The following is a 14,648-nucleotide window of genomic DNA, read 5'->3' as shown; positions in this document are numbered from 1 at the left end:
CTCTGCTATTGACTTTGTTACCTACTTCATCTCCACAAATTGAGTAAATACATCATGACATCTCCTTCCATCAGTAGCTTCTTGCCCCTCCCTCTCCATCCTCCCTACCTACTTTGTCCCCCCTCCTACCCTCCTCTGTGGACGCTATCTCCATTCCCTCGCCCTCACCTTCCTAACCCACCCTCCTTCTTTTTCTTCACTAAGATTTCTGCAAATGACATCCACATCCTTCTGTCCTCCTCACCCCCCCTCCACCTGCCCACATCACTCCCCTCCCAGATCCTTCACTCCATCTCACTTGCTTCCACCTTGCCCACCTCCTAAACCTATCCCTCTCCTCTGGAACCTTCCCCTCCACCTTTAAATTTGCTCTTGTTTCCCATATACTCAAAAAAACCATCACTTGACCCTACCTCTCTTTATTGTCCTATCCTTCACCGTCCTTTTACCTCAAATCTTCTCAAATGGGTTTTCTACACCCGTCTCACCTCCTTTCTATCTTCACACTCACTCCTTGACCCACTCCAATCTGGTTTTCACTCCCTCCAGTACACCAAAACTGCCCTCACTAAGGTCATTAAAAATCTTCCCTTCACTAAATATAAAAGGACACTACTCCCTTCTTATCCTTCTGTACCTCTCTACTGCCTTCAATACCGTTGAGCACTCCCCGCTTCTGCAAACTCTCAAAAGTATAGGACTCTGTAACACTGTCCTCTCCTGGTTCTCTCTTACCTCACCAACCGCACCTTTTCATCCTCTACACATTTCCCACCCCTTCTCTTACCATTCGAGTTTCCCATGTTTCTATTCTTGGTCCCCTGCTCTTCTCCCTTTACACCTCCCCTTTTGGTGACTTTATCTGCTCCTTTGACCTCCAGTTCCACCTTTATGCTGACGATACCCAAATCTATCATTTATCCCCTGATCTCTCCCCTTCACTTATGTCTCGTGTCTCCTGTCTCTCTGCCATCTCATCTTGGAAGTCCCAGCACTTTCTGAAACTTAATATTTCCCGGACTGAACTAATCATCTTCCTCCCTCGCCTCCCCCCTTCTCTCTTTTCTGTTAATATTACTACCCTCCTCTCTGCCCCTAAAGTCTGATGCCTTGGGATCAGCCTCAATTCCTCCTTCTCCTTCACACTTCAGATTTTGTCCCTCTCAAAATCCTTCTACTTCCACCTCCATAATATAACCAAGATGTTGCCCTTTCTCACCATAGAAGACACCAAGGGGTAAATGTATTAAGCTGAGAGTTTTATGGCGGGTTTGAAAAGTGGAGATATTGCCTATAGCAACCAATCAGATTCTAGCTATCATTTTGTAGAATGTACTAAATAAATGATAGTTAGAATCTGATTGGTTTCTCAAACCCGCCGGAAAACTCTCAGCTTGATACATTTACCCCCAAATCTCTTATTCATTCCCTTGTAATCTTTTGCCTTAAGTACTGTAACCTCCTTCACTCTGGCCTACCTGACTCTCACCTTGTCCCTCTTAAGTCTATCCTCAATGTTGCTGCTTGCCTTATTTTTTTCTCTCCCGTTACCCTATCTCTGCTGTCCCTCTCTGCCAGTCACTACACTGGTTCTCCGTGTCCTACATTATTAAATTTCAACTCCTCACCCTCACCTTCAGAGATCTCAATCAATACCCCCACCCCCTACATCTCCAACGTCATCTCTATCACTACCCAGCTGTAGAAAGATCTCCCACGCCCTATCAGGTTAGCCTCTACTCTCAAAGGCTTCAGGCATGCATTTAAGATTAATTTGTTTATTCAAGCTTATCAGCGTTCCTCCTAACTCCCTGTCTTGGTTTTCACCCCCAATCGATACAACGCTATGTGTGTCTCTCCCTTTCCTTTAGCAATTAAGCTCTCATGAGCAGGGCCATCCTTGCACTCTCCTTCTACTATTCCATCACCCTCTGTACCTTTTGGCCTGCTTTCCTAGCCCTGTTTTCTTCAGGCCGTCTTCACGCTTGTCCCTATCATCATTCTCACTCACTGTCCCATAATAAATTTGATCGGCATTAATGTCCTATCTGTATATTTGTTTATTTATAATGTCTGGTGTTTGTATTTTGGTCTTCATGTTATGTGTTATGGATCACTGACTTCTGTATATGTCATGGACAGCACTGCTGACCATTTGAGGCGCCTTTATAACTGAAAAATAATAACAATAATAACTGAGCTGCCATATATCTAAATACATAAGTATTGTGACTGAAGTGTTACTAAAGACAATAGCTAGTATTGTCTTAAAGCAGCAAACCCATTGTTACGAGCCGCGGCGGTGCCCAGCCGCCGCGACTCACTCACCTGCGTCCCGGCCGTCGCTATGGCGACCGGGACGTCACTTCCTCTCATGTCCCGGCTGTTGCCGGGGCAACGACTAGACGCTCCAGCGCTGCGTCCCGGCATTGAGAAGCCGGGCGCATGCGCTCTACAGAATTACTAACCTGCGGGTTAATGAAGTTAGGGGGCTGGTTTCTATCTGAGCCAGGCCCTGATTGGCTGTCTCAAGTATTTAAGGCAATGAGGTCTGCCACCTCATTGCCGGTTATAGATTCTGTGCTCCAGTCTGCTGACCTGCTTGTTCCAGTTCCTGTTCCTGTTCCTGTATCTACGTTTGACTTCCCGTGTATGACCCTTGGCTTCGTATTTGACTTCGCTTGTGTTTCCTGTGACCCTGATCCTTGGCTCGTTTACCCGTTCTGCTACTTTGCCTGTGACCTCTGACCTCAGCTTGTTCATCGTTACTGTTACCTGCTGCCGACCTTTTGACCTCTGCGTGGACCTGACTCTTCTTGCCTGGGTTCTCCCCAGCCGGTACACACTTCACGACCCTCTGTCAGTCTGCAGCCCAGTCTGTCCCCACCATCAGGGGCTCCAGTGAACACCTGACTGGCAGAGTAGACTCCGGGTTGTGTTGTGCCGGCTGGAGGGGTTCCTAACACCCATATAGAAGTTTTTTTCCCCTTTAAAATGAAAGTTAAATATTTGTCAAGCATGTATCTGTATGATGTTTTAGCTGTCCTCCTGCAAATCATTATCTCTTTTCAAAATTTCTCTGGAAGGGATTCCACTATGCCTGTCAGTCACACCCAGACTTACAGCATGTCATGTGAAAGCAGAGTGGGGAAAAGGAGGGGCGTGATTTTACAATGCACACTGCAGACAGAGCTCAGAGAGACACTCTAAAGCCTCTCTGCTCACTACATCATGTTCTAGATGCCTGTGGTTGCCATGGTAGTCACATCACACAATGCCCAATTATAAATATTTAATAGCATCCTGAAGAAACAAACCAAGTATGAATGGTAATTGACAAGATTCCTCATATAGCCAGCAACAGAGGCTTATGTTAACTACTTTTTTTATGGGATTGTTGGCATAAATAATATATTTTTTCATTATGCAGGGATAATAGAGATAATAAAATGCACGGCAAGGCATTTTCATAGTTGTCAGGACTGGATTTAGCATTAGACCTATAGGCAGAAGAGTCAGGTAGAAGGTCTTTTCCTGTACAACATGTAACAAATGTCATCAGCAGTCAAAAATGAACTGAGGGAATAAGAAAAGTCAACTAATGAGATGATCTAGATGTTAAAAAAATATGGATTGGTGATTAATGTGAAAAGGGTTAAATGCTTTAATGTATAAATCCAGACTGAGAAAGCATGGGACTTTTGATTTTTTGTATTCTAAAGGGAGTCTGCAAATGTGCATTTGGCAAAATAGCATGTTATGCTCCGTGAAATTGTTAAGACAGTGTAAAATAGTCAAATTAGTGAAAAATCCAGACTGGTCTGTTCATCTCTCCACATATTCACTTACACATTTTACACTGCTGTGTTATTTTATATTGGTTTATCTTTTTCTTTATACCTTTTTACACAGTCCCAGCCATTTTGCAGATCAATATCTAAGATTGCAATAAAGACTCTGAATTTGTACTTCTAGAGCTGTGGAGGAGAGATGATCTTGATAAAAATGTGTCTTAAAATATGAATTGTTCAAATAAAAGGTTATCAGCAAATCCTTTGATACTCATATTTATAAAGTGCTGCATTCAGCAAATCATTTCTGTAATATATTCAACTAAACCTGGCTTTACTATAGCTTCTGTATTGCAGATTTGCAGTATTCTTCAAAATCTATATACGGTGTTTAATTTTAATATTTTATAGCACTAACAATATATGGAGGTCTTTACCAAACAATTAAGCAAGCATTCCAAATAAAATGAACATCACATAAATGCAACTCCAAACATTAATGCGGCACATGAAAGTTCAAGGCAGAAAGGAGCGAAGTTGAGCAAATGTCTAGCAAGGCATATTTGTGGCAGAACAGGCTTCTTCACAGAGGTGTAACATTTTGTGATAGAATCTTTCAGTTACACTTTAGATTTGCCATTCCCCAGAATTTCTCATTTCGACTATATATAGAGCTCGGTCAAATTATTCTCCTCTGTGGTGTGAGTGGAGAATAATAAAGAAGAACACAGGCAGAACAAAATGAAGGAGATAAATCGGCATAAAACTTTGAACAGATTCAATCATCATCATCACCATTTATTTATATAGCGGCACTAATTCCGCAGCGCTGTACAGAGAACTCACTCACATCAGTCCCAGTCTAAATTCCCTAACATACACACACGTGCAGACAGACAGACTAGGGTCAATTTGTTAGCAGCCAGTTAGCCTACCAGTATGTTTTTGGAGTGTGGGAGAAAACCGGAGCACCCGGAGGAAACCCCCGCAAACACGAGGAGAACATACAAACTCCACACAAATAAGGCCATGGTCAGGAATTGAACTCATGACCCCAGTGCTGCAAGGCAGAAGTGCTAACCACTAAGCCACCATGCTGCCCATAAGTCAATGGTGAGTTTTGAAAATTTTGCTCATGTCTACTCACAGGTTACATGTCTCATCTTCAAAGAACCTACAATCTTTGCACATAGAAGTGGGGTATGTTCTTAAAGGTGTTCTGTGGTGTACTGCAGTGCATCTAATTTGAATTCTACTGAAATACTACTTATTTTCAGCTTTTTTCAAACATTAATGTGAAATGTTAATATAAATTACAATTATTTTAACAAAATGCAGATGAATGTTTTACATTGAATAAAACACTTTCTAAATCTGAATCAGTTTACTGTACATCATTTTATACAATTGATATCATGGAACTTATTACATATTTATGAAATGTATTACATTTATATAGGTTTACTGAGCATTTAGAGAGATTTTTTAATTCCAAACACATATGTTTACAAATTATTGTAATGTACAGAGCAAGCGGTAACCAAATGGCTTGTAAGTCTCTAATATCAGTTCCAGCTAACAGTTAAGCTACTATTGTTGGGGGACTAGTTAGGCTCCTGAACACTGCCTTGGGGTGAGTGGATGTCAACTCTGCACTATAGAGATGAAGAATGGTATGTACACAACAGTTTTAGTAGTGGTTTGCTGAACACACAACATTAACAGATCTATTCCTCCCAGCCATGAAGGGACATAATCGATAATTCTTTCTAGGAAAACTAGAAGACCACTGTGTTGGTCATCTGACTCCAAGACATGGTGCGAGGTGGCAGAGTTTAAACAGACAAGAATCCCAGACACTATTCTCAGCTCTGATCATGAAATCTATATATAGTATCCACCCTCTCAACCCCTTAATATAATGTTTACAAATGTAATTTTAGAAATGAGGAAATTGCGCTTCTGCATGTCCATCCACATTGGAACCATCTTTAACAGCTGACAGACCTAGTGATGAGGACAGGGAACAAAATGTTTAGTTTCTGGCCCTGTGATCTGTACAAAGAGTGGTCAAATCTTAGCGTTGATTGTACAAAACAGAAACGTAAGGCTATTTCTCTCTTTATACCTCCTTAAGACCTTTTGTAAAATACATTTATTTTACATTGTTATACTCAGAAGATTGAATCAAAATGTCCTGTCTTCAAAGGATTAAATAATGTAAATTACTATAAATCAATAAAATATCACTATCACAGTACATTAAGTACACAGTGATTATCTTTCACTTTGGTTGGATGTCTAGAAAGCACTTTAAACCACAGCACTGTTGTTAGTCCTCAACGTAGCCTCATATTGGTGAAGCTAATGTACACAGAGATAGAGGGAACATACTCCAAGTGATAAAGAAAAGTTAACTGATACATTTATTTTTCATATTTGTTAACATGGATTATGTAGCTCAAAAGAATTTTAAGACATGAAAATGTTTATGGCTTCAAATAGATGGGAATTATTTATAAAGGGAACTAATCTAATAGCTAATTAAGGGGACAGAAAATAACCCCATTTAAGGTTAATTTATCATATGACTGATGTGAATGAGTTCTCTGTACAGCGCTGTGGAATCAGTGGCGCTATATAAATAAATGGTGATGATGATGATGATGATATGTCTCATTGTGGTTTTTGGTTTGCTTTCCGCTTCCTATAAGACAACTAATTTACGCTTAGATATGGATGAAGCCAATGGACTTGTTAATTTTTATAACTATATAATTAATCATTTCTATGCATGCTACACTGAAATTTTATTTAAACAGGCCCTCCTGCCAGCTTGTAAACTGTTTACAGCCTATCTCTGTAGTGCACTTTCCATCTAGTCATTGTCTTAGCAGTTTGTTGCAATATGAAGAACCCCTAGGGCTAGATTTACTAAGCTGCGGGTTTGAAAAAGTGGGGATGTTGCCTATAGCAACCAATCAGGTTCTACCTGTCATTTTGTAGAAGGTACTAAATAAATGAAAGCTAGAATCTGATTGGTTGCTATAGGCAACATCCCCACTTTTTCAAACCCGCAGCTTAGTAAATCTAGCCCCAAGTGTTTCCATTTCAGGCAACACTGTTACTCGAGTGAATAAATAGCCCAACAGGAAAGCAGGAAAAATTCACATGGTCACTAATATTGCTACAAATACCTATCACATGTCCCAATTTTCACGTACAGAGAGAAGGGAGAACCTATGTTGTTGTCACCATGCAGCATTAGAATTGTATTACTGTCACTCATAAAGAAAAATAAATATAAATGAATTTGAATGCTGTACCATTTACACATATTCCTCAGTATTTGATACTAAGCCAAACCATTTTCTTTCAAATATCTTTTTATTAAAATGTAAATTTTGTTACGAGGTTAATATAATTGGTTAACCACCTCCACCTAAACCAAAAGTTTAGATCTACCTCAGTGTTTAGGAGCCCTAGGAAGGCTCTGGAAAAAATGCATTTGTTTGTTATATGGTTATATGACCTGTCTGTCCACTGCTTACAGCTTCTGCTCTCCCATTAATGCACCAGAGGAAACACAAATTAAACTAGCAACCACTGTGTTGCTTTAGAAGCAATCTCTCCCTGACTCACATGATCCAGCCACCTGCAAACATAATCCTTATATTAATATTGCCGTTCCGACAGGTATCAAAGTATCCAGCACACACACGGATCCCAAGGCACCATATTATTATGTACACTAACACAAGTAACGTTCTGTGTGTATTTGTTGTAAAGGATTAGGATTAATGTTAATATACAGTAAACAGCTGAAATGTCACATATTATGCCATGCAAGGTGATGAACATAGATTTTCTACATATGCATATTTAAGAGGTTGCATTGTTGCAGATTTTTTACTAGAATTAAAATAAAGACAGACAATTTGTCTGGCATGGAAAGTTAATTGCCTTCTGCCATTAAAGTCAAAAGTCTACATAAAACACTGTACCTAAATCTCGATACTGTTCATACAAATAAGAACCCCAGGTAGAAAATCACATCTCATGAATGTTTTATAGTTACAGTATTATGTTCATGTCTCACGATAAACATTGCTTGTTTGAAGATAAGACAAGGTGCTTTCTCAGAGGGATGAGTAACAAAAAGATTAGAAGTCAAAAGAGCATTTTTACTTACATTGTGCTTTGTGAGATTTGAAATATTCGTTGATATAGATTGTAACCACTCTAAAAAATCATCAGCAGATAAACACTGAATTATTCCACTGCAAACACCGTCCACCGCAGTTATTTGAAATGCATTCTGCCTGTAGATATAAAAATGGTTTACAATGCATTGTTTGCTAGAAAACAAAACTACAATAACACAAGTAATTAAAACATGTTTAGACCTTCATATGCAATCAATTCAATAATGTATATTGTCAGAAAAGAAAAAAAATAGTTCCAGCAATACCATTTATTGGATAACTGAATTTGTAACATTTAAACTGCAAGCTTTCAAGTCTACATCGATATGCAGCCTCAAAAGCTTGCAATTAAAATAGATACAGTTAGCAAACGAAAGTTACTAACTGAACTCCACTCTTTAATGTTTCTATCAATGGATAACATTTATATATTTCAATGCTACAAAAACTGTTTATTTTTAAATTAAGCCACACAGACTATCACAATAAATCTGAAAATATCCAGCTGAACAGTTTGTACATACTGAGGCAAAGAGGCCTATTTGCCACACCTCTTCTGTATAGAGACAGGTGAGCTCACAGGAAGTCTGCAGGGGAAAGCTGCATACAGAGTTAATTCCTTACACAGTCAAACTCCTAGCCTGCACGCACAGGTGGTCTAATGAGGTAATTAGACAAAAGAGAGGAGAGTTGTGTATTTAAGCCTGTCGTTTCAGTTGTAAGGTGTGACTGATGCTAAGCAAGCCGGCCAGTGGATAGAGAGCTGGATTTTGATAGCTAGCATTAAGGTCACCATGAGGTAGGCAACTTGTCATCCTGACAAGAATGTATGCTGTTATTGTGATGTGAACAATAACGCGCCATTTAATTTTAAGCAAGAAGCTCTTGGTGTCTGATGTCGGAGGGGTGTCTGTGTCACAAGGTGTCAAAATTTCTACAATACATATACAGTTTTAATGTATGTAATTGTTTGTTTGCAACCATGTAATAAAACTTACACACATGCTTTTCCTTACATTTTATTTGATTGTTCTTTAGGGGGGCACTATGCTTAAAAATGTGTTGATTCAATATATAAAAAAACAAAAATAAATAAGCAATGTAATTGTTCCTATTGTAACATACCAAACCATTCCATAAAAATGATGTGCATAATACAAATTGCTTCAACCAGGTAAAAAAAAGTATACCTGTTCTAATATATTATAGCAGGAAAGCACATTGATACAATTCACTATTAGTCATATTAGTCATAACTCTCACATTGTGAAAAAAGGACTAGGCAACACCTGCCTCTCTCCCCACCTCTAGATTAAAAGTAACTTCCCTTAGCTCACTTCATGATCCTTCAGTATAACAATACTTCTTATTTGCTATTCTCACTAACCCCCTCTTACAGTTCTCAACCCTGATTCCGATCCTAATCCTTTCCAGCCCAAAAACACTTCCAATGAACTGGTTACGTTCTGTTCCACTCCCACAGTTCCTCCTTCTGTCTGTTGCATGTTTCTCTAGTGCCACAGTCTTATCCTTCTGGTCTGCTGTCCATTCCTTCTGCTGGTCAAATTCACCACTTTGCTCTACCAGATTATCAATATTACCCTCCTCCAATGTGCTACTCTGTGTTTCTTACTATCCTATCTACATGTTCTAGTTCCTTCATACACACTCAGTCAGTTCCATGACTGCCTAACACTTCTGGTAGGTCTTTCCAATTGTCTACTTCAAGTTCCCATTAATATATTGTACTGTCTTTTACATTCACAGTTTCCCTCCATTTGCCATCTCGACCCATGTTATTGTACATCTCCTGTTTACCTTATGTCTCCATACTGATATGCACTTGTTATTGTGAATGCTAGTTTGGACATTTATAGTGACTGCCACAAGGAACAAGAGCACAGGATTGGTCTCACGGTCTCATTGTGAGCGTGAAGTGCACATACAAATATAAAATGTGATCTCAACGAATATGTGTGTTAATACAAACTACATTTTCCTCCTTTAATAATAGTGTCATTATCTATTTAGTTGTAGAAATCCCCAGGCAATTCATTGTGATATAAACCACTGTATTTGCTAAAATGCTATAAGTGTCAAGTTGGTAAATATTGAAATGGGAATCAATGCTTGTACAGTGAAAGAAAATTATTTCACAAACTCGTCACTCATTCATATTGCAAGAAACAGAAATATGCTAATGGAACAAATGTGTCAGTGTGTTCACAACAATCTCATGAAAGTGTAAATGCATGTAATATTAAAATTTAGCAGACTGTCACCAAAACTCCCTACCAGGCAAAAATAAAATTGATTAGCAAGAACCCAAAAAATATATATATTGCTGGGAATAATGCAGACATTTTTTGAAGATGAAGAGCCACCCTACTCTACTAGAGATGCTCGGGCTCGGTTTTCTGAAAACCGAACCCACCCGAACTTAGGGGATCCGAGTAGGCTCGCGAGCCGGCTTGGTACTTTCGCAGGTCCTCGGAACTGAATAGAGGCAAAACATCATTGCTGCATTATCGGATCTCGCGGGTTTCGGATTCCATAAGTACCTCCCTCTCCAGTAGATCCAGTGACCATTGCTCACACAGAAACAGGGGTAGCAGTGTTCTTGTCACTTGACAAAAATTGACTGGAAATTAATGTCATTGAGGTTAATAATAATGTAGGAGCAAAAAAAAGAGACAAATTATGTGATTTTAGCAAAAAAATAGGGATTTAAGATAAAAAAAAATAGGGGTCCAAAACCAAAACCAAGACATGCGAGGTCTGTTTTGCCAAAACCAAAACCAAAACACAAAGTTAATCCAGATCCAAAACCAAAACACGGGGTCAGTGGACATCTCTATATTCTACATTTTATGGACAGAAAAGGGGGAATCATATCTGAATTGTCCTATATTACTACCAACTGCTTATGATCAGCTGAAATAATGGAAAATAATTTTGACCAGTAGCTAGAGTTATCCATTTCTGCTAGCGAAATGGTTTCTGGCCCATATTCTAGTGTATTGATTTGAACATGTGTTTAGTGCTTCCAATGCAACTGTAGCTGAGTGGAGTCAGTTCCTCCAACAGATGTGTCAATTATTCAACCATGGATCAACTTTAAACTTAACAAATACCAGTGCATGTAAAAACTCTGCTATGTAAAAAATGGACTGTATCTTAATAGGTGTAACATTATTATTTCTTATGGATTTGGAAGAGAGAAATTTTCCGTGAAGTAAAAATGAGTTTTGGTAACAAACAAAATGACAAAAACTATTTTTGACATAAAGAAGAAGGAGCCCTTCAGCTCCACGGGAGGTTTCTGTCCTCCCTGAGCTCGCCTTAGAACGATCTTTTCAACGAAACCCTCATGGGATTTTAAATACTTTATAACATGGAAAGCTGCAGAGACACAACACAAAATGCTTTTTGTCGAGGTCATATGCCTTACTTAGCACATATTACATATTTTGCCAAGTTTTACACCAAAGTGCATGGTTTTATGATGCAAAATGGTAGCGTCTGTATAGGCCGACTGGAGGCTTTGAGAGAAGCAAGGGTATTTATTAAGAAGTGCTATCTGCAGTTAGTTTTGGGGACCTACACCAAAAGCAAGATTGCTTTTTTCAAAAGCGAGACTATTTAAATGTGATAAAGAGGTGCAGAGTACACCATTATAGGAACGTTTCTAGTTTTGCAGAAGGGTGCACAATCATTTCCAAAAAGTCTTGAAAACTAGTAATAGCAAATCATGATTCACTTATTCTAACTACGAACCTTTATGGACCTCGATGACATTCTTGGCATGTTCTGCACAGTTGTAATGACAGTACAGTAAATGAAACGTAATTTCTCAATTAACAGTTGTGACTCAACTGCCAATGTGCCAATAAAACTCTGTTTCATAATTAACCGCTATTGTGCATTGTTATTCTGTATTTGTATGGAAATTATACACTCATAATGATACATTTTTGCAATCAATTCAAAGCATTTAATTTTTTTGAGGGTTTAAGGTCTCTGTAAATTATGGAGCCTAAGGAGCTGCTGGAGTGTAAAGAAAGTATTATAGCAGTATTATCGGTCTCCACATTATTTTGCTGATTGACAACAAGCTGTCTTTCAGAAAAGACTTGGTTGGCAGGAGCAAGGAGAGTGCCAAGCTGGTCTATTTTCAAAAGGAAACATGCTGTCTATTTCAAGCAAGCAGGAGTGAGGGCAGCAGCAGCTGGTGCTTGCAAGATGACGGCTGAACACTGGAACCCCTGGTATGAGGTTATCCATTAACAACCCTATACTGTAGATTCAAGGATGAAGCAATTTATTAAATTATATCCACCCACTCTTTCCCAGCATGCATCAAAAATAGTTACCAATGAACTAACCTGGCTGCAAAGGGACACATGGGCAGAAAACTTTCCCCCTTAGTCATACCTGTCAAAATAATATACTCTATGTTTGACACACCTTCACAAATAAAGTGAAAGTGAGTAATGTTGTAAAAGAATATGTCTAGGTTACACTGGATCCATAGACGTGTGCCTATCCACAGCCAAATTAAATTAGAGGTACAAGTTGTCCATTTACAACAGTTGCACTGTGGCTGCTTCTCTCAATATATAAAACCATGGCTGAAACAGAGCTGTTATGCATGCTCAGCTGAAACAGTTCCTCCCATGTTCCTTTGTGAAACTGAAGAGCTCTGGACGGACACGCCCCTCCTGCACCAAACTCTGGCACCGAGTACACTTCTCCATGATTCCTAGGGTGCATACCCTAATGAAATGTGCTGTGTAAGTCTAGGACTGATCAATTGACTATTACATATATAAATATTGGTTCATTTCATTTGTACAATTTCATTCAATGGAGGTCATTTAAAAAGCACAAAACTTCCATTTCCATTGTGCCGTGCAAAGACAGTTTTGTACCAATTGTGCATCTCGGTTTGTGCAGGTGTGCCTAGATTTCCACCGATGCAGTTATTTTAAATACCAGCACACCATTAAAAGTTCAGAAACTTTTTGTAATTAAAGCAATGTTTTGGGAGACTTAATGCAACTTTATCAAAATATAACAAAAAAGTGCAACAGGTTTGTATAGAAATGAATAGAAAAGCATGTTTTACTTACTTGATTAAGATACATTATGTGTCTCAAAATAATAAACAGAAGCTTGTTGAACTTATTGTGGTGTGCTGATTCTTCATTTAATCACATTATTTAGAGCAGTCATACAAATAGATCCTATTGAGTGCTGAATATATTATGCATAGATTTACTCTGAGGCACTTGGGTTTATGGAGCAGGATGACAGCAGATGTATGCACAGGCAGAAGGGAGAAGATGAGTAGAATGAAGCTGGAGTAAGCACATTGTAAGAGCCTCATTTTGTAGACTAGTGCAGAAATGAGATTTCTTTTTGTAGAACAAGACGTTTGAAATTTGATAAAAAGGAGGCAAAGTCATTTGTTTAGGACTGTTCCTTGTTGTACAGAGGGTTTTACTCTGCAAAACGACTTGAATATTGCACCAGCACAGAGTTTGTCCTATATTTTTAATGGCACTCATTTTGTGCCTTACACTTGCTGGAGAAGTGCATTGTGCCCAATGTACACACACAAGTGTCAATGTAATAAAGACAATTCCTGTATTCTATGGATCTCATTTTTTAAACCATAAATGAGGCTTAATCAAAGAGTATTTTAAGAGAAAAATGGAAAAGTTTATTTTAGTGAAAGAGTTGTGCTAAAGTGGTAAGACGTTGGACACAGTGCACATTTCTAGACTTTTCTGCCTCCCTGTACACCTAAGCTCCTTTCTTTGGCAAAGAGACATCTCCTGAGAGTGGGGGTAATGCATTCACCTTGTTGTAGACAGGACAGACCAGCAGCACAAAATCAAGTTGTTTTGATGTGTGCATTGGGTGACATTCGTAATCGACTTCAAGTGGATAATGCAGCAGATTAGGTCTTACTTTTTCTTGATAAATATATAATAGCCCATAAGAAATGTTCACACATAGATGCCTTTCATTTTACTTAAAATGGTCCAAAGATCTGTACATAAACCAAATTATAGTAATTCTGTAATGGTTAACATGCCATTGTCAGAACTTGTCTTTTTATGTATGTAAATAATTTGTATATGACATTTCAAGAGGTTTATGATTCAGCTGTGTCTGTCATAGAAGAACAAATGATGATGAAACGAGGCTTTAAAATTGCCTTAAGAATGTCCATCTCGCTTCTAAAATTGGCAGATTAAGACATGACTGACATTAATGTTTTATCTATGACAGAAACATAATGTGATGTCACAAAGTGTATTATTGTACCATCTGCTGATCTTTGTACCTTGAGTAAGTCGTCACATCCTTTTCAAAAATAAAATATATGAGTGTGAGCACACTTAGTAATACTTTGACTTTTATAAATAAAAAATTGACCTCATTACTGTTTATACAATGGTAGGAAAGAGAAGTACAAGAAGTTTCCTGCAGGCCCCTTCTCACCTTTCCTTTCTTTCCATGGTTCCATCCCTCCTCTCCATTGACCTCACTGCATTCTGACATACAAATATCCCATATAATTTATCCTCCCACCCACATAATCATCATTAACCCCCACCCCCCCCATACTCAATCACCATTA

The 14,648-nt window shown here is 38.6% G+C and overlaps 1 protein-coding gene across 1 annotated transcript in view; it reads right to left on the bottom strand.

Annotated features, from left to right (window-relative positions):
- Positions 1 to 14,648, bottom strand: part of SNTG1 (syntrophin gamma 1) — a 437,638-nt gene that overhangs the window by 42,261 nt on the left and 380,729 nt on the right. The window contains 1 exon segment of the mRNA XM_075213502.1: positions 7,984 to 8,113. Within this exon segment, the coding sequence (XP_075069603.1) occupies positions 7,984 to 8,113 (130 nt within the window).

The sequence above is a fragment of the Mixophyes fleayi genome, chromosome 5 (assembly GCF_038048845.1).
Source record: "Mixophyes fleayi isolate aMixFle1 chromosome 5, aMixFle1.hap1, whole genome shotgun sequence".
NCBI lineage: Eukaryota > Metazoa > Chordata > Amphibia > Anura > Limnodynastidae > Mixophyes > Mixophyes fleayi.
The sequence above is the reverse complement of the archived record's forward strand: the minus strand, read 5'-3'. Positions and strand labels throughout refer to the sequence as shown.